Consider the following 24090-nt stretch of genomic DNA (forward strand, 5'->3'; position numbering starts at 1 on the left):
GTCTATAGTTATCTCGCTCTTTACAGGGACTGTTATAGGGGCTTCTCCCCATAAGAACCTATGGCTATCTCAGTGAATAGGAGCTTCTCTCCATAGGAGCCTAGGGTTACCTCACTCTATACAGGGACCTCTATAGGAGCGTCTCACCGTAGAAGCCTAGGTAACATAGGCACCGCTATAGGGCATCCCTGCGCAGGCTGCCGGACGTCAGCTACGCCAATGGTAGAGGGAGGGGTTCTACGGAGAACTTCCCATTGGGCCGCTACAGCCGCCTGTCTCACGTGATCTGGGCTGAGGCTCACATGGCACGGAAGCCTGGAGGCGGGGGGAGCAGGGCGGGTTCGTGTCTCCCTCCCCCCCCCCCCAGTCACGTGACAAGAGGGCGTCCGTTCTCGCGCTCACGTGACGGGGCGCGGCGCTCTCGCGCATGCTCGAGTTGCGGCAGGGGCCAGGCCAGGCAGTAGCTGGGTTGGTGCTGAGGCGGTTCCGAGTCCGGCTCCCCGCGCCTCGCTATGGACCCGGCCGGGAAGGAGAAAGAGGCGCTGCAGCTCCTGGCCGAGGCCGACAGGAAGGTCCGCGGCTCCCAGTCCTTCTTCTCTGGGCTCTTCGGGTGAGTCCTTCGGGCCGGGCCGGGCTGGGCTGGGCCGGGCGAGTTACTGGGAACGGGGCGGTGAGCTGGGGTCCGGGCCCGGGCCCTAGGTGCTGTTTTTCTGGGGCTCAGTGGAGCAGGCCAGATCCGGGGTGCTGGGCTGCAGGGGAGGCCGCAGCCTCCGTGACCCCCTCTGAGCCTGGTAGGGGGCTGCAGGGACCACTCCTGCCCTTCTAGGGCCGGCTGTGTCTTGTGAGGGCAGTGGTTAGGTAGGTGGGTGGGTTGGGGCTGCTGCTCTCTAAGGGGTTCCTTCCCCCCCCCTTCGGCAAGTCCCTCCCCCCAGGTTTGCAAGGTTTTAGTGCTACCCCCGACCTGTAGAGTTTGGGGTGGGGTGGGGGGTTTACAATTCCCTGCCTGGATTTGACCCCCTTGCCCCCCACTCTGCCCTTAGCTCCCCTCTACGCCTGTCAGGGCTAAGCCTGTTCTGGTAAAACTGGGGGCAGTCATGAATTAAGGCAGGGGTTCCCAACCTTTTACTCAGCGTGACCCCATTTAAACACTGACAGTTTTTGGTGACCCCAGCAGACAAGTCAGGGCATTGCAATGCTTATGGTATTTGTTTTTCATTTAAAATGATTTTAATGTTTTTTTTTAAATTAAAAAATACAACATTGAATACAAAGCCTAAAATAGCTATTAAATCCATTTATCTGAAATGTATTACTTTTGCTTTAACTGTGGATGGATTATATTTATTGTGACATCATACTGTTAAACAACCCTAGATTTCATGGTTGCTAAATTGAGACTTAAAAATGTGGGAAGGGGGCAAAGTGCAGAAATTCTGGGCGCTGCTACTATGTATAAGTATCCAGCAACAGACTGCTATAATGTAGGTTGTTCCCCAGTGCTGTCTCAGTTTTGCCATGGAGACACTGGAGGATACAAAATGACTTAAAGCCACCTTATCCCTTTCCGCTGGGCTACAAGTTTTGTTGAGCTGTCGAGTCTTTGTGACCTCATTTTTTATCATTATGATCCCAAATGAGGTTGCGACCCCAAGATTGAGAACCACTGAATTAAGGTGTACAGGGGGCGGGGGAAGGAGTTGGAGGGTGTAGGCACGACCCCACTCTACACTGTGGCTTCCATCATGGCTAATGCTGGTGGTGACCTGTACTTGGTATCTCAGTGTTTTCCCTAGTGTAGGCAAGCCCAAGGAATGTGACTCGGAAGAGAGGAGTGAACAATCTAACACTGTTAAACTGGGATGAGTACAAGGCTAGTACAGTAATATACAGTGGGCAGGATGGGGAGTGTGGCTACAGAAGCTGAGGACATAAGCAGAAAAGACAACAAAGCCCAGTTTAAGCACAAAGTTGCACCAGTTTAACTACTTGGATTGGAAGCTGTTCAGGGCAGGGACAGTCCTTTTGTTCTGTGTTTGCACAGCATCTAGCACCAGGAGGTCCATGACTGAGGCTCCACTGAAATAAAGATGTGACATTGAACCGATGCAACTTTGTGTGTGGCTGCTCCTTGAGTGGTTTACTGCTGGATTACATTGGTTTAGTTTGCATTAGTAAATGTACAGTTGCGGTCTAAACTGATATAACCAGTTTTAAACTAATAATCCCTGCATGGATGCTTTAAACAGTTTGTTTTTAACTGATTTATGTTAAATAGGTGTGATGCACGTGTATAGCTGCAACACGGTGGTGAGTGTGCAGTAGAGAGAGGCTTGCAGAGCTTGATGTTTATTTTATAATGTTGATGGCTGTCAATGTTTCTTCTTAAGCATTTTCAATTTAATCTATTTACATTTCACAGTTGCGGGAAATTGTGTGTGGGGTCAGACAGTAATCATCTAATGACTAGATGTTAAGGTTCAAAACCTTTGTAAACCTTAAACCACAAATTGTCAGCATCACATGTCAAACTATACAAAACAAATATCCTTAAATCAAACTCCAATAGGTTCTCAAGCAGCACCTTTCTTTGCCGAGCTGTAAATTTCAGTTATTGATGGAAATATTTTTTCATCCATTTGCATTGATCTAATCTGACCAAGCCTCGTTTTAGGTCCCTCCCTGTCCCAATCTGTGGAGGATATGAGTCTTACAGCTCCAGCTGGGGAGCGTAGGTGCTCTAGCTCAAGCTGTCTCTGCTCACTCTTTTAACTCTGGAGGTTCCTTGTTCAGCCCCCTGTGTGTCTGCTGAGATGGTGGCCGTCACTTAGGATTGGTGCGCACCTCAGAGTTAGATTGACCAAGCTGCATCAATGAGGGGTGTGAAAAATTCTCACCTTGAGAGATTGTAATTAAGCCAACCTAAGCTCTGGTATCAATGCCGCTAGGTTGACAGAAGAATTCTAAGGGGGTGGATTTACTATTCTGATGGGTAAAACCCTTTCTGTTGCTGCAGCTGTGCTGCTGTAGCTCTCGTAGTGTAGACATACCCTCTGACAGGCCTTAAAGATCATCTGTAATAGAGTGAAGTGCATGTTGTTTGGTGGGTTACTCAGTGGTTTACTGTGACTTGAGGAAGCAGTTACGGCTGACAGAGACTTATGGGTGACTGAGCATCGAATTAGATATGAGCTTGCAATGTATTAAGGGTGCCAAAGAAAAGCTGATGCAAATCTGAGGCTGCATATTGCCAAGCCAGCATATCACTGGAGAAGGTATGTGACAGTTCCTCCTGTGTGACCCTGTAGCTGGGATGTTACGTTCAGTTCTGGGGCTCAGGTGACTGGAAGGGAGAAGAGGAGAAGCAATAATCAAATGGTCAGGAGGAACTGGATTTGGAGGGAAAGATTAGGTCTGTATAGTTTAGCAAAGCAGCTGCTAAGTGTTATGTCTGCAAATGAGGGACAGGTGTATTCATCAAAGAGTGAGGGGAATTTAATGTGATACACGGGCAGTGGGTAGGACTGATAAAAAGAAGGGAGAAATAGAAGATAAACTGCAGGGAAAACTTGCTGGCAATGAGATCTGTTACTACAGAAATTCCTCTGCTTGGGATTCTAGAAACTGGACTGGCTGCTAGAGATGTTCTGTAAGGAACAATCCTGCATTGTTTCCCTGGGCATATGGGAATGGCTGTGAGCTGTGTGTGTGTGACAGTGGAGTGGCCAGATGCCACCTCATAAATGATACGTGTGTGTGTGTGTGTGTGTGTGTGAGGGGGGATTGTTAAAAATGCAGTTTCATCTGGGGGAGATGGTGTAAATTGGATGTCAGCACAGCTAATGGCTTTAATCCTGTGCCCTATGGAGGAAATCACTTCTTTACAGCTCATCCTAACTGTGCATCTGATTCTGCTGCAGGCCAGTTTCTCAACTGAAGCAGCAGCTGCCATAGGGGTGGGGGAGGGCATTCAAGAGCAAATTATGTGGTTCTTGTAACTCAAGCGCATTTTCTCTCATCTGGGCCACTAGATTCCCAAGACCTCCAGAACAGAGAGCTGCAGTAGATAACGATTTCTCAATTAGCACAAATAAAAGGCTGGGGTTGGGCTGGCAGGCTGGCTATCCAGGGGAGAGAGGAGAAGGCTGATGTCAAGAATGTGATTATTAATAAATAAAATAGGAAACTGAACTCCAAAAGAAGCTGTTAATTTTGCCTCCTAAAATTCTTTGCCTGTAACAAGTGAGAATGCACATTGTGTCAGCTAATCTGAAGTTCAAAGACAACATGTCTTGGCTCTAGGAACTTGGATTTCTTCCTGGCATTTGACACAGTAATACTGTACTCTTCTGTGCAGATCTTCTCTTACAAAATGTATCCCCAAAATGTTTTAGAAAAATAATAGAACAGTGAAGAGACCCTAAGGTCGATAAGTGATAGATACATACATACATACACACACACACACACCTTTTATTTTTAAGAGACTGACGTGAAGATAAAGGTGTGTGTGTGTGGGGGGGGATATTTAAAAAAAAAAAAAAAAAAAAAAAAAATCCCATGGAATTGAGGCGGACAAGCCCCATTGAAAGTCATTGGGATTTGTGCTTCTGAATCTTGTGACTTTTAAAATCCTGCCCCTGAAAACCCTTAAGACATTTTTAGCAACTAAAATTCCTTAGTGATGTTTTTAATGTGCACCATAAATTAGTTAGGTGTTTTCAACTCATATTAAACAAGTCACCAGTACTTAACATCAGATGCCATTATGCAAAATGCTAATTGGCATTCTGTGGCTACAGTAGCTTGTCTGTGAACAAGGTATACTTTCCAAAAATCTCATTACTTCTGAAATACATATTGCTCAGATTTAACTTGTCTGCTTGCCATTAGTCAAACACTTGAAACTTGCATCTGTAAATAAAACATGGAAGCTGATGCAGACTCACTCATGCTAGTTTGTTGGAACCTCAGTCTAAATTTTGCTTTTCTCTGTAGAGCGTTGTAGCAGTCTGCTTTAACAACATAACCAGCAATGCTAATTTCCTTATCGGATGTTATCAACGTCGCTTCTATCTGTCAATATTGCGTGAGTGCCTAATTAATGAATTTATCACTTATCCTTACGAGGACTCTGTGAAATAGGGAAGTATTATCCCTGTTTTACGGGTGTGAAGTGGAGGCCCGGGTGGATGAAGATCACGCAATAATTCTGTTTCAGAGCTGGGAATCAAGTCCAGGTCTCCAGAGTTAAAGTCCCAGGGCCTTAGCTGCAAGGTCACCCTTCCTCTCTGAACAGTGTTAGTTTCTCTATCAAGGTCTTCACACTCTTGTACTAGTTGGAGGTTCCAACATCAAAGAGGAAATATAGGGTAAACATTGTGCATTTGAAATATTTAATGGCAATATTCTGCTTCTAGCACTGATCTAAAACATTAGAATTTCTTGTGGTGGAGGGTATATCTGATACTGCTGAAATCTTCAGCAGTCTTGCAATTCTATAGCCACTTTTCAGCTCGAAGGATCCCAAAGCATCTTACGAGCTGTACATGCAGCACTGCTGAAAGGCAGACAACTGTGTGCAGCATTAGGGATAACTGAACCAAGGAGCCCAGGACACACAATGCACCATTGCCAACATCCACACTGCACCAGATGGCCTGAAGGCTCACGTAAAGAACTGGACAAATTGCACGGAAATTCTTTTATCCAGCAAGGCAGGATAGAGGGCACGGTTGACTGCTGGGATTGAAACACCTGATTTCAGGAGAGTACATCTGAGCTGGGCTCACGGCACACCTTTGCAGTCCTTGGTGTTTTCAAAATAGTAAAGTCCTCAGGTATTGTGGGAAACCTCGTTTCCAGGTTAGTAGCTTCAGTGAAGTTGGTAGTTAGTAACTAGTAGCTTTCCTGCTTTTGCTAGGAACCATGGGCCAGATTCTCCGTTGCTCTGCACCCTGTCACGTACACCAGTGTTAAGCGAGTGTAATACCACTCCCATTCTGGTTGGTAGCATTTTTCACTGGTGTAAATGACCACACAGCGCCATGGAGAATTGGGTTGCTTGTGTTCTGTTAATGAGTTCTGTGGCAACCATAGAGACCTTAGCTTTGGCTCCTTTTTGGAAACAGATTTGGGACAGAGAGAGAACGGTGTCCCTCAAGCTGATCCAAGCTACTGGAAACAATTGCTGACTCTGACAAGTAGTTTGGCAAGGTCTGTCTCGGCCATATGCAAGCAATTTTCGAATGGAATGAAACTGTGGTCTTTGGGGGAGACATGGGAATTGTTGCTTGTAAAGTAAAAGAGAGTTTATTGCAAACAAAAGCACACTGGTTGAAGCCAGCTGACAATCTGGATTCCAGGATATAAATTGTCTATAGGATAAAGTTGAAATACTTCTGCAGAACACTGGTTCTAGCCACGTATTTGTCTAGGGGGAGCTAGCCCCATCCTTAAAGGTTTTTAAGGCCCGGCTTGACAGAGCCCTGGCTGGGATGATTTAGTTGGGGTTGATCCTGCTTTGAGCAGGGGGTTGGAATAGATCAGTGCTGCTCAAACTTACTTGACCGCACCCTCCTTCTTTGTGTCTGAAGTAGTTTACGCCCCCTCCCCCGCCACACAATTACATATACTGATAAAGAAAAACCAACATGCAGCTCTCACTAAATATGAAAAGCAGCAAGGCATTGATTGAAACAGAGCCCATAATCCATTGTAATAAGAGCAAAAGCAAAACTGCCCTGGTGATCGATGCTTGCAATTAAATGTGCACACCGCGTCGTAGCAAACGGATTAAAGTACAGATGGCAATGACTTTGTATAATGCTATGCAAGCTTAATAGAAATCCATCCAAATGCACAGCGCCATCTCAAGTCCAATGCACAATGCCAGCTGAGGACCTGATCTGTCTGGAGGGATCAGCTTGGCTAGTTATTCAGGGCGATGGGTAAAATGTGTGCAGTAAGTGTTTTTTCCTAAAGTTTCTCAAGCCCCCCTCAGAATACATTCCCCCTGCCCCCCTGTTTGAGAACTTCTGGACTAGATGACCTCCTGAGGTCCCTTCCAACCCTAATCTTCTGTGATTAAATAAGATCCTATTCCTGGCTCAGTCCCTATTTCAGTATGACGTTAGACCAAGTTACTTTACCTCCGTTTCCCACATCTTCAAAATGGGTGAAACTTGCATAGCATACAGGAATTTTCTGTGATCATAGCATGCCTGAGGTTCTCTGATGAGAAGGGCAATAAAAGCATACTTCTTTGCTTGCTAGATGCGCTGGCAGTAAGCTCCCTGCTACCAGCATCGGTCTATTGCCACCTCTAATTTTGTAGGGTTCTGGATGGGGGAGAAAAAATGCAGCATAAAGTCTTTGATCTTCAGATTTAAAAAAAATCTGACATGATACAGCTCCTCATGGATTGTCTGTCACCTTGTGTCCAGAGTGTTTAGTCATAATCAATAACTTCAATAGGTGGATCTGTTCATTAGCAAAACTAATGATAGCTGGGGGGATTGTGCCTGTTTACCGCAAAGCATGAATTTAGAACGATTTGTCGAAGTAGGCTAACTCTGCCTCAGCTTCGTAACTTCCCCTCTGAGGTTAACAAGCAGACTGAAAGTCACTTTATTTTGGCTGGCATTGTGGCTGCCTTGGCAGTTGGCAACTGAGCTCCACACACTTGGGAATGTGCTATTTCTACAATCCATGCAGCTTGTTTAAGATCAATGGCTGTTCTTCAGTGGCTTTTATGGCTGTCCCACACCAACATCTGTTTTGTCCATTTAACAGCAAAGAACAAACATGGGAGGAGGGCTTAGCTGACGGGTTGACAGCTTCATTTAAGACATGTTTTTCCTTTCCTCTGCTGCTGGTTGAGCCCTCTGAACCATTGACCTCATTTTACTTGGTGTAAATGACATTGCTTCCATGAGGTGTCAGCCACACTTACTCTCTGCTCTTATGGTCTTTGTAGAATCGACTGAAAGCAAATGGGAGTTGGCAGGGTGGCCCATTGAACACATGTGGAACATTGTGTGTGCATTGTACTTGGCTGAACTTTCAGGTGGGATCTGGGGTGGCTCCAGGGCTCATGCTTCTCATTGACCCTCTAGATCAGTGGCTCTGAATCTTTCCAGACTACTGTACCCCTTTCAGGCATCTGATTTGCCTTGTGCACCCCTAGGTTTCACCTCAGTTAACTACTTGCTTACAAAATCAGACCTAAAAATACAAAAGTGTCACAACACACTATTACTGAAAAATGGCTTCCTTTCTCATTTTTATCACATGATTATAAAATTGATTGGAATATAAATATTGTACTTGCCTTTCAGTGTATAATCTATAGCGCACTATAAACAAGTCATTTTCGGTATGCAATTTTAGTTTGTACTGACTTCACTAGTGCCTCTTATGTAGCCTGTTGTAAAAGTTGGCAAATATCTAGATGAATTAATGTACCCCCTGGAAGATCTCTGCATACCCTCAGGGGTGTGCATACCCCGGGTTGAGAACCACTGATCTAGATAGAGGTTTCTGGTTTTTTTTAAGGCTTTTAGTGATTGATTTCTGAGGACCCTTCCTGTCCAGGGGGAGTGTGTAGTGTTCATGGCTGCAGGGATGAGTTGGTGGAGTTCGGAGGCAGGAAGGCTTGAGGGGTGACTATTCTGCATCGGCACCTCAGGGAAGTAAGGGCTCCCTTAGTAAACATTCTGGCCAGTGTCATTGGAGAAGCCATAGTTTGTAGGGCAAGGGACCTTCTGCCGCCAAGAGGGGAAAACATTGGCTGGAACAGAGTTTCCAGTGATTTGAGTGAAGGATTGGGGCTTTCCAGTGCAGTGAGTTCACTTGGTGCTGGTTTGTTCATTTGCAGGGGCTCCTCCAGGATAGAAGAAGCATGCGATATCTATGCACGAGCAGCAAACATGTTCAAAATGGTCAAGAACTGGAGTGGTACGTACACCTGCTCTGATGCTGCTGTCTGTTAACCCTGGCAGGGCTTGGGAAGGGGTGGGGTCCACAGTAGGACAGAGCAATAACTCTGTGATACTGGGTCCGTGCCACTAGCCTGCCGCAGTATGAGCAGCAGTGTCCATCTTTTGGGTATAGTGCCGAGAGGTGGGGGGGCACACACCACGCTGCACCAGTGGCTTGATTTCTGGGAGATCTGAGTGCTTGTAACTCCTGCTGACGTCAGTGGGTTCTGCAAGGGCTCAGCAGCTCTGATAATCAGGCCCAAGGCCTGCCTGGTGTATACCTGAAATGAGAATGAGCCCCATGGCCTCTTCTATGGGGAGGGGCTCTCTGAGGAGCACCTGGTCAATTGCACCTCCTCCTGTTTTCCTTATGAACTGGATCCTGGCTAGGAAATGTGCACTCAGAGGCAGCTGCTGCTCCTAAACTGAGATTCCCCAGAGCTTGAGTATGGAGTGGCTGAGCACTGTAACACAGTCCCTCTGTGCAGGCAAAGACCATTGTGCAATGCCACCTTCCTGTTGGCTTCCTTAGCTCACTATGCGGCATGCTCCAGAAAGGGGAAGCTGTGTCTGTAAAATGACCCTCATGGGTATCCTGACTGACCGCATCTCGGGAATGGCTGGGGTTATGCTCCTCACCCTCCTGCTTTCTCTTCCAGCGGCGGGGAATGCCTTCTGCCAGGCTGCACAGCTCCACCTGCAGCTGCAGAGCAAGCACGACGCAGCCACCAACTTCGTGGACGCTGGCAATGCCTTCAAGAAAGCTGACCCGCAAGGTAAGGTGCTGCTGCTGCTTGCCTCCGCAGCTTTCTGAGCGCAGAAGGAGGGGTTCTGCTGTGGTTCTAATGGGGGAGCTGAGAGTTCGGACACCTGGGTTCTATTCCTGGTTTGGGGAGAGGGATGGGATGTAGTGGATTAGAGCAGGGGGCTGGAGATCAGGGCCCTTTCTGGGTTCCTTTTGCAGCTCTGCCACAGACTGGCAGGCTGAGAGTCTGCTGGGGCTATGTCTGTCTGTCATCTTATAGAATCCTAGAATATTAGAGTTGGAAGGGACCTCAGGAAGTATCTAGTCCACCTCCTGCTCAAAGCAGGACTAACCTCAGCTAAATCATCCCAGCTAGGGCTTGTCAAGCTGCAGCTTAAAAACCTCTAAAGATGGAGATTCTACCACCTCCCTAGGTAACCCATTCCAGTGCTTCACCACCCTCCTAGTGAAAAACTTTTTCCTAATATCCAACCTAGACCTCCCCCACTGCAACTTGAGACCATTGCTCCTTGTTCAGTCATCTACTACCATTGAGAACAGCCTAGCTCCATCCTCCCTGGAACCCTCTTTCAGGTAGTTAAAGGCTGCTATCAAATCCCCCCTCATTCTTCTCTTTTGCAGACTAAACAAACCTAGTTCCCTCAGCCTCTCCTCATAAGTCTTGTGCTCCTGCCGCCTAATCATTTTTGTTGCTCTTCGCTGGACTCTCTCTGACTTGTCCACATCCTTTTTGTAGTGGGGGGCCCAAAACTGGACCCAATACTCCAAATGCGGCCTCACCAGTGCCTAATAGAGGGGAATAATCACTTCCCTCAGTCTACCAGCGATGCTCCTACTAATGCAGTCCAATATGCTATTAGCCTTCTTGGCAACCAGGGCACACTGCTGACTCATATCCAGCTTCTTATCCACTGTAACCCCCAGGTCCTTTTCTGCAGAACTGCTGCCTAGCTCCTCAGTCCCCAGTCTGTAGCTGTGCATGGGATTCTTCCGTCCTAGGTGAAGGACTCTGCAGTTATCTGATGAGGTTCAACGACGACTTCTTTTGGCCCAATCCTCCAATTTGTCTAGGTCCCTCTGTACCCTCGAAGGTAGGGATAGGATATCTCCCACTCCCCCTAGCTTAGTGTCATCTGCAAACTTGCTGAGGGTGCAATCTACCCCATCCTCCAGATCATTAATGAAGATGTTCAACAAAACCGGCCTCAGGACCGACCCCTGGGGCACTCCGCTTGTGACTGGCTGCCAGCTAGACATGGAGCCATCGATCTCTACTCGTTGAGCCCTGTGCTCTAGCCAGCTTTCTATCCATTTTATAGCCCATTCATCCAACCTATACCTCTTTAACTTGCTGATAAGAATACTGTGGGAGACTGTATCAAAAGCTTTGCTAAAGTCAAGGCATATTACGTCCACTGCTTCCCCACATCCACAGAGCCAGTCACCTCTTCATAGAAAGCAATCAGGTTGGTCAGGCATGACTTGCCCTTGGTGAATCCATGTTGACTGTTCCTGATCACCTTCCTCTCTTCCAAGTGCCTTAAAATGGATTCCTTGAGGACCTGCTCCATAATTTTTCCAGGGATTGAGGTGAGACTGACCAGTCTGTAATTCCCTGGATCCTCTTTCCTCCCTTTCTTGAAGAAAGGGTGCAATATAATGGTGAGGATGCGCTAACATCCATAAAATACATCAATTTCAACTGGGGCTACATAAACCGCATATTTAACTGGATTCACTTACTCTACTTGTACACCACGGTCTGGCCGTAGGTATGTCATGGCCAATAGATCCCTATGAAGCGGGGCGGGTGGGGGGGAAGACTTCAGACCCCATGTGGAAACATTTTTTTTCTGATTTGCGCCTTAACTACCAAAAGTTGATCGATTGCACTTGCCCGTGTGATTTGCAGCTTTGGGCAGTAAAGCCTGAGGGAGTTAACTCCATTGGCCAGCATGCCTGTCAAATTATACGTTGAGATTCCTAGTGCAGTGGAAATTCTTGCGTGACCTGAAGAGCCTGTTTGCTGTATTGTGTGACAGCTGCAGTTTTTACAGATTGTGACCAGGGTGGGTGGGTGAGTGAGTGAGAAATTGCATCACACTAGGATAAACCCATTATTTGAATCTTGTAACATCTTCCTGGTTTACTACTCCCACTGCCTTGATTCTAAGTGCTTGCTAGGCTTTCTCTGAAGCTCCAGATGTGACTGTTAACTGGTCAGCTGGAATTTTGTGCTGGAGTGAATGTTCTGCAGTGCTGACTGCTGCAATTTCCACTCTTTGGTGTGGATTAGCTGATTAGGATGCAGCAGGCATGCCACCCTGCTCAGCAGGGGATCTCGATAAAATCCGACCTTCCATCTCTGAGAGCTCCTCCTGTCCCAGATGGCAAAATCACACTGGTTGTGACCCTACCCAGCAAAAAGACAGGAAGCCTAGGACTCAGTTGGGTGTGAACTTCCTGTGGCTGGTTAACCTTCTCAAAAGAACTTATTAGCAAGGAGTGCAGTGATAGCAGCAGCTGAAAGTGAGATAGTTTTGGGCAACCCACAGAGATGCACTGTGTGGGGCCATGCAGAAAAGGGTAAAATCTCCTAATTAAACTTCTAAAGGGCTAATTGCTCTGTACAAATGTTCCCTGCGCAGCAGAGAACTGGAGGTGTTCTGAGAACTCTTCTTTAAATCTTTCTGCCGTCGAAGGGCCTGGATCCTGCAAGCAGTTCTGTGGGAACAGAACCCTGTGGACTCCTCATAAAATGAGCAGGGCTCTCTGCAGGCCTCTCCAGAGCTGTTTGCAGGATCTGGGGCCTGTGTCCCTTTCTTTGTAGTGTCCAGCACAAGAGGGACCATACTCGATGTTGCATGCTTTGATGGTGATAATTTACGCTTGGGTTATCTGAGCTGGGATTTTGCATATGCAGCTTTTGGGCAGTGATTTTGGAGAAAAAATAATGAAGTAACCTGAGGAGAAAATGAATGTAATCCTCTAGGGGATTTGCCTAATCTTTCAGAGATTTATGTTCTGATTATCCAGCCACATTGCTCTCCGCAGAGCAGCCAGTGTTTGTTCTCAAGTAATTTTTGCGAGGGGGGAGGTGGTATCTGGGAATGGTGGGTGGTGGGATTTGAACTAGTCCCAGTGGGATTCCTGGGGTTTTTCCTCTCATCACTGGGATTGTTTTTTTGCCTCTCCCTGCTAAATCCCATTACTTCACCCTACTTAGGCAGAGCTCCCTTAAGAAGGCAGGAACTCTGCTTGTCTAAGGATATGCTACATCAGTCAAAAGGACGGTCTTGTGCATGTAACCAGTGCACCAATGCCTCGGACTGCAGTTCCTTGTTGGCTCCTCTGTGGCAGCACAAGAGCAGGGGTGCGCCCTCTACTCTGATGCTGAGAACATCAACATATCCAACCTGTGGGGGGGCCTCGAGGTTAGCATTATGGCGTTTGTGCTGTGAGCCACCTGGGCAGGCAGAGCAAGGCTGGCCTGTCTTTAGGAGGGGGAAATCCTGGTGGCGTGGCTCTGGTACAGCTATGCTTTCTTTCCAAAGAGCCTGGCTGTATGGGTGTTAAAGGCTTCAGTAATTGCACCTGCAGGCAATCCCACTAAAAGGAAAAAATCCCCAAATCTGCCAGCCAAAATTCCCCATCTCTTAATCCCTGGCTCTGTGGGACAGCACTGGGGCGTGGCTGGACATAGCTCAGGAAGGAAACAAGGTTAGCTGCTATGTCTTCCTGGTGATACAATTTCCAAGCTATGGAAAGGGGAAAAGAGCTCCTTAATCAGTGTACGTGATGGAAATGACTGTCTGGCAGCTTTAAATGGCCTTGGGCACTGATACCAGGCACCAGAGCTCACAGCATCGAGGAAATATTACTTTAATAACTTCAAGGACAGAAGGGACCGTTATGAGATGCAGGAGATCAGAGCAAAGTAATCCAGGCCAGAGAGTCTCACCCAGCGATTCCTGCATCCAGCCCAATAGGTGGGACTTGTAGTTCTCCCTTTTAAAAGCTTGCAGACAGAACCTAACCTGAGTTGTTGGTAAATATCCCCATCCCTGTCTCTCTCTTCTCCCATTCTCTTTTCCTCTCCCCCAATCTGCATTAGTTTCCCACGCCCCAGGACTAAATGCAATCTAGGATTCAGCAGCCGCAACACCTATTGCCTTAGAGGGCAGCTGCACCTGCTTATCCTAGGTCTGATTTTGGCCATTCCACTTTCTGCTAGGGAGCGATGTGAGTGACGGTGGGTGAACAGTAAGAAAAATTTGCCTCTTAAAGCTTGGCATTTATGTCCTGAAAAACACCTCCCACGTCTTTCTGGCAAATGCTAGTGAGAAAAACTCCTCTTTTAATAGAGCAAAATGTAGTAGCTAAAGGAGCCATCTTGTGTTGCACTCAGTGCTGCAAGGTATGTACCCATGGCAGGCTGGTAGCCTTGTCTTTGTAAGCCATGTTTAGTAGCTCATATGAGCTGCTGGTGGGTCTTTTTGGCTGTAAGGCCCTGTTTGAATTTCTTCTGCTTTATTTCAAGCGGACTGTGAACTTTAGACCCTATCCTTGCAGGGACCACTGTTGATTTAGCTGCAGTTGGTGAGGCTTCATGGAAATGCCAGGGCTTGCTCGCATGGAGCCAGTTGAAGGATCGAGGCCAAATGTGGGGGCACCTTATTTTCTTTTTAGTGATTGTGTGTGAGAGATTTGCGTGTGACTGCCCTTCACCTTGAACAAAGATCATTGTTTAGGGAAAGAAACTGGTAGCTTGCGCACATCTTTCAGCTCAGTCTTTTCACTGTTGTAGGGAGGCAGCATGGGCTGGATGAGAAGCACTGCACTGTGTCCAGTCATCTGGATTCTACTCCTGGCTCTGCCGCTGACCTGCTGTGTGATCTTTTGCAAGTCGCTTCTCCCACCCACACACCCTTTTGTCATGTCTTGTCCCTTTAGGCTGAGAGCCCTTCAAGGCAGGGACTCTGTCTCACGAAGTGGCCTGGAAGTGCTACTGTGTTGTAAATGTTCCAGGTACGATGCACAAAAGCTCCTCAAGCTTAAGATGTTGGCTTCCGTGCAGGCAGTGTCTAGTCAATGACCACAATACCACAGGATTCTTGAGTGCTTAGTAATATCTGCCATCCTAGCCAAGTCAGTGGCAGTTTCCTGGTCACCTCACTCATTGCAGCCTCGTGCTCTTCTTCTTCTTGAGACTTTCTTTTGCCAGACTGGTTTGGACAACAGCTGCATGAGACACTGGGGTGCAGTGTGTCAAGTAACACCTCTAGAGATAAAATCTTCATCAATTCGCTGGCTTCTCTGCAGGCCCCTTCTAGCTGTGGTACTGCCTCTCATGTGCTCTCAGTTCCCTAGAGGTCTGCAGATTTTCTTAAGTGGCTATTGATCTTTATGGAGGGGTTGTGCTATAAATAAACACATGGTTTTCATCATTTTCAGGCAGGTCAGAAGAGTTACTGAATGGCTTTTTCTCCAAGCTCCTATGCTAAAAAGCCTTTTTTTTTTTTTTTTGTTTTTGTTTTTAAACAGAGGCTATTAACTGCTTGATCAGAGCTATTGAGATCTACACAGACATGGTAAGCCTGTCCAAAGATATCTGGGGACCAAACTACATAACTTTCTCTTTGCTTTTGAGCTCCTGTAGAAGGGAGGGGATCTGGTAGCTGGCATTCTTCCCTGGGTTCTCAACCCTATAGGTCTGTGCTGCTGGAAGTACAGATAGATCAGACATCAAACCAAGACCCTGACTTCTTGTGGTCCCTAAAGGTACCATGGAACTTCTTGGAAGAGTCCGTGATTAGGCCACCATGTCCTTGGCCAAGTTGAGGCAGAACCCTCTGCATAACAGCCTGGCACTTGGATACAACAGTGAATGGGCACCCTAGATATAATTCAGCCTGTGTACTAACCAGTGTGTGGACTGAACTGAGAAGTGCAGCCTGCTGTCGGTATAACAACTTTGCCAGCTGAATGAAGTCGGCATTGGACTTAAAAGAAGAGAGTGTGGTAACTTCAGAATCTGTTGCCATGGGAGGTGTTCTTATAACCACTGTAGTGAAATTCTGAGAACTCCAATGGGGAATTATCCCACGCACCCTTGAGGTTCGTGGGTGCACCCTCCCTGCTGCAAGCGCAGCGCAGATGAGAAGGCAAAGGGGCTGAAGCTGTGCAGTTGGTAGATGTGTTAATATCTCTGTCCTCTTTCAGGGCCGATTCACCATAGCTGCCAAGCATCACATATCGATAGCGGAGATCTATGAGACAGAGCTGGTGGACATAGAAAAGGTATATTCTCGGGGGGGGAGGGAGGCACTGGGGGGGGGGAGGAAATCAATCTGCATCATGCATCTTTCATCTAGAAATAGGTGAAATGCAAACCATCTCCTGTGATCGGCTTAAAGTTGTTGCTGTGACTGGTGTGTGCAGCCTTGGAAGCTAGAGCTTAATCCTGCGTTTGAATCCTGTTAGACACTCTCATGGCTAATGAGAACACCTACTGTTAGATGCCTTATTGCCAAGAAGTTACTCTAAATCCTGCCTCAGGGCCTAAGCCAATTGCTAATGGGAGAGGAGGGGGGGAGAGGGGGTTGGAAGTAATTTCTGTGGCAGGCTGTCATAACAGTTCAATATGGCATTTCTTGTACCTTCCTCTGAAGCTGTTAGGACCAGTCAATGTCAGAGGTGAGAGATTGTGGATGGATGCCAATGGCTCGGTAGCCTAGGGGCATGGCTTTTACCTTGGGAGTCATAGGTCCTGAGTTCAAACCCAGGTGGAGCTCTGGCAACTGGTGATATGTTTTGAGGTCAGACTAGATGATCAGATAGTCCCTATTGGCCTTAAAACTGGATCTGGTAGGGCCAGGTTCTCCATTGCCCTGTACCTTGCGGTCACTTACACCATAGTGACATGGAAAACACTAGCTGATCAGAATGGCAGCACTCTGTGCCAATGTAAATGACTGTACAAATTGCAGGGCAGTGGTGAATCTGGTTCTGTAAGCCTCCTGTTGGGCGGGACAAGGTGTTTAAAATCAGAAGCAAAACTAAAAACTCACGAGCTGGAACAAATTGCAGGCATTTGGAACACAGACACTATCAAAGAACTAGCAAAAAAATCTGTGCAGACACTTGGAATAGCTTGTGTTGCAATTGATTAAAGGTTAACGCATGTGGGTCACGTAAATGTCTGAGAACCAGAGGAACAGTCGATGGCAGTTGTATGCCCCTAGGATCACTTCTCCTGTTCTATAAGACCAGATGATTCACCAAACGCTATATGGGAGAAATAACTTTCTTCCTTGCGACGATTAGAATGATTGCTGCTGCCTCTGGGATTCTGTAGAGCTGCCTACACACAAACTGGCTCTGCGTAAATTAAGCTCGCGTTAATGTTTATTTTGGCTTTTTTCAATTTAGCTTAAACCTGTTCCATTTTGACTTAAGCTATACCGAAATACCCTTGATGTAAAGGGAAACAAGAGTGTCGAGACAGCCTTTGGCACTGGTTTAAAATTGCTCCATAAGTTAAATTAGCACAACTCTGACAAACGTGTGTGTGTGGTGGTGGGGGAGTTTCTTGTAAATTTCTACTTTGGAGCTGATGGGAGGAGAATCCATAGTGCTGGGCTGTCATGGGAGTGGAGGGTTGTGGTCTCATGACAATCCCACAGGACTGACTCAGAGAAAGCTACAAACCAACTTACTATGTCTAACAGATCCTTGGTCAGCCAAGATAATGAGGAAGGATGGTCTTATGGTTAAGTCACTGAACAGGGACTGTAGAGAGCTGAGGTCAGTTCCTGCCTCCACTGAAGTCTTCCTGTGTGCCGTGCCCAGAATGTTAATCTGGGGGCCTCTGGTCTCCATTTGGTTTTTTTTAAAAAGGGGGGGAGGGAGGATGAACATTTCGCAGTCTGTATTTACCTTGTGTAATCTCTTTTGGGCGGGGACTATCAGTGTGTTCTCGATTGGAGAACTGCAGGGGTGCCTGATGGTGCTGGAAGTTCCAGGTTCTAGTGAGGCTTTGCCCACAGGCTCCCTCTGTGACCTAGGCTCCATTGTTGGTTGGTGATCAACACCTCTCAGCTCAGGCCCTGTGTTCTGGAGTTTGCACAGATGGCAGCGCTGCTTGTTGGAGGCGTGAGTGGATTTGTGCGTAGGATTCTCTCTGTAGTTCTGGCACATGGTGCTCTCCTCGGGAGGTGTTGTTCTGGTCTCAGTTCTGCTAGTACTGCCAGCAAACTGCCTGGGAAGCTCTCATGGTGTGTTGCATTCTTTCTAGGCGATAGCCCATTATGAGCAAGCTGCTGATTACTACAAAGGGGAAGAATCCAACAGGTAAATCAATGGTTACTTTGCCTTCTCTCTTGCTGTAGTACATGGCTGAGCGGCGTAGCAGCCATGCATTAACTCTTGTGCTCTGTAGGCATACAGGTAGCCCGGCTCACTTAAGGCTGTATTGTAACCCTACAATCTAGCCCAAATACACAGCATGTAGCTGTGCCAGCCCAAGAGCAGGTAAGGAACCAGGTCAGGACTGGGTCACAGTCCTGTCTGTTACTTCCCAAGCACAGCAAGGGAAACTTGCATCACCTTTTTGCTGGTGTGGCTTTCTAGCTTGTGTCTGATGGGGGTGGAGCTATGGCTCTGCCCGCCTGTCTGGGAGGCTGAGTAGCACCCCCGCGGGAGCTGCCGTCCAGCAGCACAGACTCTGGCATTGCAGGTCGCTCACATGGGAGTAAAAGTGGGTTCCTTATGCCTCCTTGCTTCCCCACGCTGGTGCACAGCTGGGCTCACGCCTGAGCCTTTAAGACTTGACTGCGGTGATTGTTTCTACAAAGGGTATGATGCAGACACCGCTCATTTTTCCCACTCTTTTAGTGGCATAATGATACTGAGCAAACCCTTATGCAGTGGGCCCGGTGGCTGATGAACAGAGCCTGCCTAAAGGGGCTGCTTGATGCTGTGTAGTCAGCCTGTGAGCTGGACCCTCCACCACAGTTCACTGGTGTAGAAAGCTCTCCTTCGGAACCGTAACAAAATGTGCTAAAGTGCAGGAATCCTGGGATCTCCTGCTGCACAGAGGCAAAAAAGCAAACTGCATTTGTATGCCAGGGTGTATGAGAGAGAGCCCTGTTTCCTCGGAAAGGGAGCGTGCTTCGTGAACCTCGTGAGTGGCCAGCGGCCCTCAGGCAAATCAGCCTGTTTCTTGCCACTTTTGTTTCTTTACAGCTCTGCCAACAAATGTTTACTGAAAGTGGCCACTTACGCGGCCCAGCTGGAGCAGTACCAGAAAGCCATCGAGATCTACGAGCAGGTCTGGGACCCTTCATCGTGTTAAAGGGCAGATGTTTGCTCTGTCATCCCACAAGAGACCCCTCATGGCATGTCTCTCCCTTCTTTCCCCTTTCCTGGGGAGACCAAAGTCCATGAGGCTGGAGCTGTGGAGATCTAATTGCAGCCCTGCTTTTGGATCCCAGCTGGCTTTGCCTGCGTGCAAAGCATTGAGGGTTCTTGTCGTGGGGATGGGAATAGCTATACAAATACCTCACTAGGTTAAGGTGAGCAATGGTTCGTTTTAAGCTCACTGCACCATCTTCAAGATGTTGCCCTTTTGGATGTAGCTACAGACCCTGCCATGGCAGGGTTTGTGTATGTTGGGGGAAATGGGTGTGTACGGGAAACTAGCCTTGTGACTGCTGCTCCTGGTCTGACGTGTAGAGGGCAGGGGTTCAGAGGGGGTGCTGCCCGGCTCCACGTATTCACATGTTTGTTCTTCAGTGGGAGTCTAATCACTTGGCCTTTTCTTTGCTGCCTTGTAGGTGGGCACCAGTGCAATGGACAGTCCCCTGCTGAAGTACAGTGCAAAGGAGTATTTCTTCAAGGCGGCTCTCTGCCACTTCTGCATTGACATGCTCAACGCAAAGGTCAGCCTGGCTCTACAGGGCTGCTGCAGTGCTACCAAGCAGGGCGTGAGGCTGGGTGCCCGAGGGCCTGCTCCCCAAAATGCACACCAGTGACTCTTACCAGCCATGGGGTGGGTGGGAGGGGACTGGGTGGCTCAGAGTCATGGGATATAGAACTGTGTCACAAACCCCAGGCCAGTTCTAACATTTCCACCATCTGATGCAGCAACTAGGCAGGAGGGGGCGCTCTCGCTGTACCAGGTGAGGAGGAGAGGTTTCTGTGTGGGAGCACTGCAGATCCAAGCCAGGGAGAGGAAGGTGGGGAGCTGGGGGGAACTTCCTTGTGCTTCCATGGCTGCCTGCTTGGCTTTGTGAAGAAAACTGTCTTGCTCTGCTGCCTGGTGGGACGGGGTGTGATTAGACAAGTGTCAGCAAATCTACCAGAAGGAAAGAGTGAGAGGGCATGGAGGCTGACCTCGCTGTCCCCTCCGGTTCCAGACAAGTTGACAGAGGGGAGGTGTACCTGAACTGCCTGCTCTGCTACTGCCCATTCTTTGTCAGAGACTGGGAAAATACCCCTCTCACCAATACCTCATTGGGCCATTTAAACACTGCAAGCATGGGTAGCCCATGGGGGGCCTGCAGTGAAGCTGGGGTAAGGACTTGAGTTGCTACTAGAGTGACTTTCTGTAAAATCCCATCCGATGTATTCATGTTGATGTACTGCTTGGGAGCCCCAGGCACAGACCAGGCCTAGGTGCTAGGCACTGTACAAACACAGGAAAGTCCCTGTCCCAAGGTGCCTCCAATCTAAGCAGTTTAGTTCCTCTATTCCCTTTGTGAGCAGTCACTTGAGCTTCAGGCAGGGCTCTAACTCCTCTGTCTTTCCAGCTGGCCATACAGAAATATGAAGAGATGTTCCCAGCCTTCTCGGATTCCAGGGAGTGCAAACTGGTTAAAGTAGGTGACTTTTTTTTTTTTTTTTTTTTTTTTTTTTAAATTGTTCCTGCTCTACCTGGTGGCTCAGACACTAGAATCTCTGCTGCATTTGTGTATGAGTCCTACCACTTTCCCCCAAATACAGTAGAAGAGTATATAATGCTATGGGAGAGGGACTTGTGAGAAATGGCCAAATGGGGTGGTTAAAATCAAACTGCAAATCTATAGGGAAATGACTCCATCACTAACATTCACGGAACTCTTGTAATAGTCTTAGGAGCATGTCCTGTGTGTCGATTGGTCCGGTCATTCAGAATCCCTTGCCCTGTATTCCAGCTCTTCCATACCAAAATCCACTCCTCCCTTTAGCAAGATGAGGAGCCATCCTGCTCTTCTATTTGTGACCCCTGTGAGAGCCCATCCCCTGATGACTAATCCAGTGTGCAGGAAGCCAGTTGAACTGCAGTGTTGCTAAGCAACAAGGCTCAAGGAGTGCAGGTGGGAGCGTACCCACACTCCAAGTGGGTTGTGAAAGGCACCTGGACTAGTGCTTCACTGCTGTGGACAGGCAGGGGACTAGTTCTCTTCCCCTGTGGTCTGGCTATTCCATAACTGGGATTTTTGCAGAGAGGGTCCTGAACCGGTCTGAGCTGCTAGGGCAGCACCTCCCCTCCTACGGACAGTGCTTTCAGTCTGTTGCTTTGATAAACTTTTGTTGTGCTTAAAATAAAATAATGCCAGATCCAACCCTGATGTACAGGACAGCTGTTCAGTTAGATCTGCCCGTCAGCCAATCGGATTTTCCTGTTAACACTGGCCTTAGCTGCAGAGTGTCTGCTTGCACCTGTAATCTGGCTTAAGCATCAGAGGCGCAGCAGGTTGCTGGGAGTTCCTGCCATGAGTAGAAATGAGTCTGGATCTGTGCTGATCCTTATTCCTCTCTCTCCCCCTCACAGAAGCTGCTGGATGCTCACGAAGAACAGAACATTGACAACTACACTGACTCGGTAGGTGCAGTGGGGAGGGAAGTGTCTAATGCAGCTTAGCAACCCAGCACTGGGGAGAGACAGGTGTGAAGTGTCAGCTTGAGAAACTTGTCTGTGGGTGTGAGGAGATGGCTCAGCATGACCTGTGTAATCCCTGTTAGCTGCTCCCAGGGTTGGTAGTGGATTGCTCCCTACAGTGTGTTCTGAAGGTCTTAGTCCTATCTAGCCTTAAATTACCCAAACAACAGGGCCCCTGCCCCTTCCTTGGCACAGACTAATAGATCAGGCAGATATTCAGCCTCATTTCTCTTTAGTGCTGTTACTGATTCACTTCCCCTCTGCATAATCCTGAATTCGTTGTCCAGGCTTCTGTTGTGTGTCAGCACAGATTGCAGCTCTCATTGGCTCCATCAGGAAATCTGGGAGCCTGGCTCTTCTGCAAATCAGCCTGCAAGGAGTGGACTTACTTTTTAAAATTTAACCCCCACCCCTGCCCTAAAATACCAGTTGGGTTAAAAACATGCCTCCTAGAAACATTAAGTAGAGCTTCTTGATGTTAAAGACTAAGGAGAAGATGGAAAGAAAAGCTGGCTTTTACCATGAGTGGATTTGTTTTTTGTAGGGGAATCCAAGGCTCCAAAGTATCCCTAGTGCAATGGTGCAATGGCCTGTTTCCTGCTCCATAGTGCTAACTGGGAACTAGCCTGCAGATGAATACAGCTGTGTGGTATGTCAGATTCATTCTGATCATTCTCACTCCCATCCTCCAGGTAAAGGAGTATGATTCCATCTCGCGACTGGACCAGTGGCTTACTACCATGCTCCTCCGGATCAAGAAAACCATCCAGGGCGAAGAGGAGGACCTGCGTTAAACCCCACTCCTCTCCTTCCCAGTCGCCGTTGACTCTTTCTCCGCAGAAGTCTGCATGGATATCTTTGGGGTTGGGGAGGGTGGTGCCTGGAGGAGAAGGATTCAGACTTCAGTGACGTATTATCCCTTGTCTCATAACCCTTTTGCCCCACAACCCAAAGAGCATAACTTTGTTTAGCAAAGACAGGGCATGCGAACGTAGCCATCTGACTTGGTTGCTCTAGAGAGGATGTATTGAAGTGACACTAGCTGTTTCTCCTGGGCCAAACGCATCACTTCCTGCTCTGCAGAGCTGCCCAATCTGCCAGTGGGCTCCTGATCAGGTGTGATGGTCTAACATTCTTCCCCATTCCCCCTTGTTCCCTTTTCAGGTTATTCTGTACGATTAAGATCTTAAACCTGCTTTAGCGCTGACACCCTTCGCGCTGGTTTCAGAAGACAGCACAAAATCAGTTTGCCTCCTAATTCCTGTTGTTTAGAACAGATCCTTTCTCACCATTCCCTCCCCTCTCTCACACTGTCTGGTGGAGCAGTTCCTGCCCACTCCAGGCAAGGATTTTGATCTCCGTACCAGCTGGAGTGGGAATGGGGAGGGCCTGTCCCTCACCCCTTAACTTCTTCCCCCTCCCCAGCCTGCGATCGAATCCCTGCAGGGGCTCTGAAGCCTGAGCTCCAAGTATCTCCAGCAAGCCCATAGCACTGCTGTAGGCTAGATTCCATGTGCAGTGACTTCCCCCACTGCCTGAGCTGTGAGAACAGGTTCTGCTACACTCCACCCTCTCCCAGCCCACAGAGCTGGGAATCCAGATCACCTATGTGGCAAGCACAAGCTGGCACTTCCTCTCTCCTGCTTATTTCAGAAAAGAGCTGTACAACCCTTGGCTAACATCTTGGCAGCAAATACTTCCCGGGGCAACCCCTCTGAGTCTCCAGTGTTCTGCAAGAAGCTGACTGGAAGCATCACTGGAATTCCTTCTCCAATTTATTCACTCTGTCACAATTATCTCCTCCTTTCCTGTTTTTCATAAGCTTCACATGCTGGCTTGAGAAATACACCCTGTCCCTTTCTCCCACCCATGTGGTTGTAGTGCAGCGCTACAGCCAGCTGTTAAAGAGGTGTCTGACAGGGTCATTCATGTGTGGCCCAAAGAGTGGAGAGCTGGATAGTCAATCCCACACTGCGTGGGTAGCCAAAAATATTAGTTCTGTGCTTCTGGTATGTTAGTAACCTTAGCAAACCCTTTTGTGGTGACTTTAATTTAAACCCTACTCAGATTAAGCAGTAGAAGATTGCAGTGTGGATGAATTCTGTATGCAGCAGGCCCCTTGCTGCTATGGGCATGGCATCTGGTTGGAAGGGAACATTACTCCCATTCAATATTGTGTGTGTACAGTATGAGTTGCCATAAAGGTTTTTATTTCTGGGTTATTCTCTTTTGGTTTTGAAACCTGGGGGGGGGGAGGGGAGGGTAGCTCTGGGTTTACGCTACAGTAATCCCCACTTCTGTATTTTGTTGGAAGAAACAGGAAGTCTTGCTGCATGTTTTAATGTCAAAAGAAAGCGACTTGTGCTGAGTGTAGTGAATAATTGCACACAAAAAAAAATAAAAACTTTGCATGAGCAGAACCA

The 24090-nt window shown here is 47.9% G+C and overlaps 1 protein-coding gene across 1 annotated transcript; it reads left to right on the forward strand.

Annotated features, from left to right (window-relative positions):
* The first annotated feature begins 328 nt into the window (after nucleotides 1–328).
* On the forward strand, nucleotides 329–23889 carry NAPA (NSF attachment protein alpha). The gene is made up of 11 exons (XM_067556692.1): nucleotides 329–610; nucleotides 8876–8955; nucleotides 9638–9754; nucleotides 15289–15335; nucleotides 15967–16044; nucleotides 18041–18096; nucleotides 18991–19075; nucleotides 19581–19685; nucleotides 20556–20624; nucleotides 21560–21610; nucleotides 22360–23889. Exons 1-11 carry the CDS (start codon nucleotides 513–515, stop codon nucleotides 22459–22461), a joined length of 888 nt encoding a protein of 295 aa, XP_067412793.1. The 5' UTR covers nucleotides 329–512; the 3' UTR covers nucleotides 22462–23889.
* The last annotated feature ends 201 nt before the right edge of the window (nucleotides 23890–24090 follow it).

The sequence above is a fragment of the Emydura macquarii genome, unplaced genomic scaffold (assembly GCF_026122565.2).
Source record: "Emydura macquarii macquarii isolate MOO-44397 ecotype Brisbane River unplaced genomic scaffold, CSIRO-AGI_Emac_v2 contig_1790, whole genome shotgun sequence".
NCBI lineage: Eukaryota > Metazoa > Chordata > Testudines > Chelidae > Emydura > Emydura macquarii.

Coding starts and splice junctions, on each gene's coding strand:
- NAPA (XM_067556692.1), top strand. CDS start 513: ATGGACCCGGCCGGGAAGGAGAAAGAGGCGCTGCAGCTCCTGGCCGAG. Junction 8,956..9,637: donor AATGGTCAAGAACTGGAGTG/GTACGTACACCT, acceptor TTTCTCTTCCAG/CGGCGGGGAATGCCTTCTGC. Junction 19,076..19,580: donor CCATCGAGATCTACGAGCAG/GTCTGGGACCCT, acceptor GCTGCCTTGTAG/GTGGGCACCAGTGCAATGGA.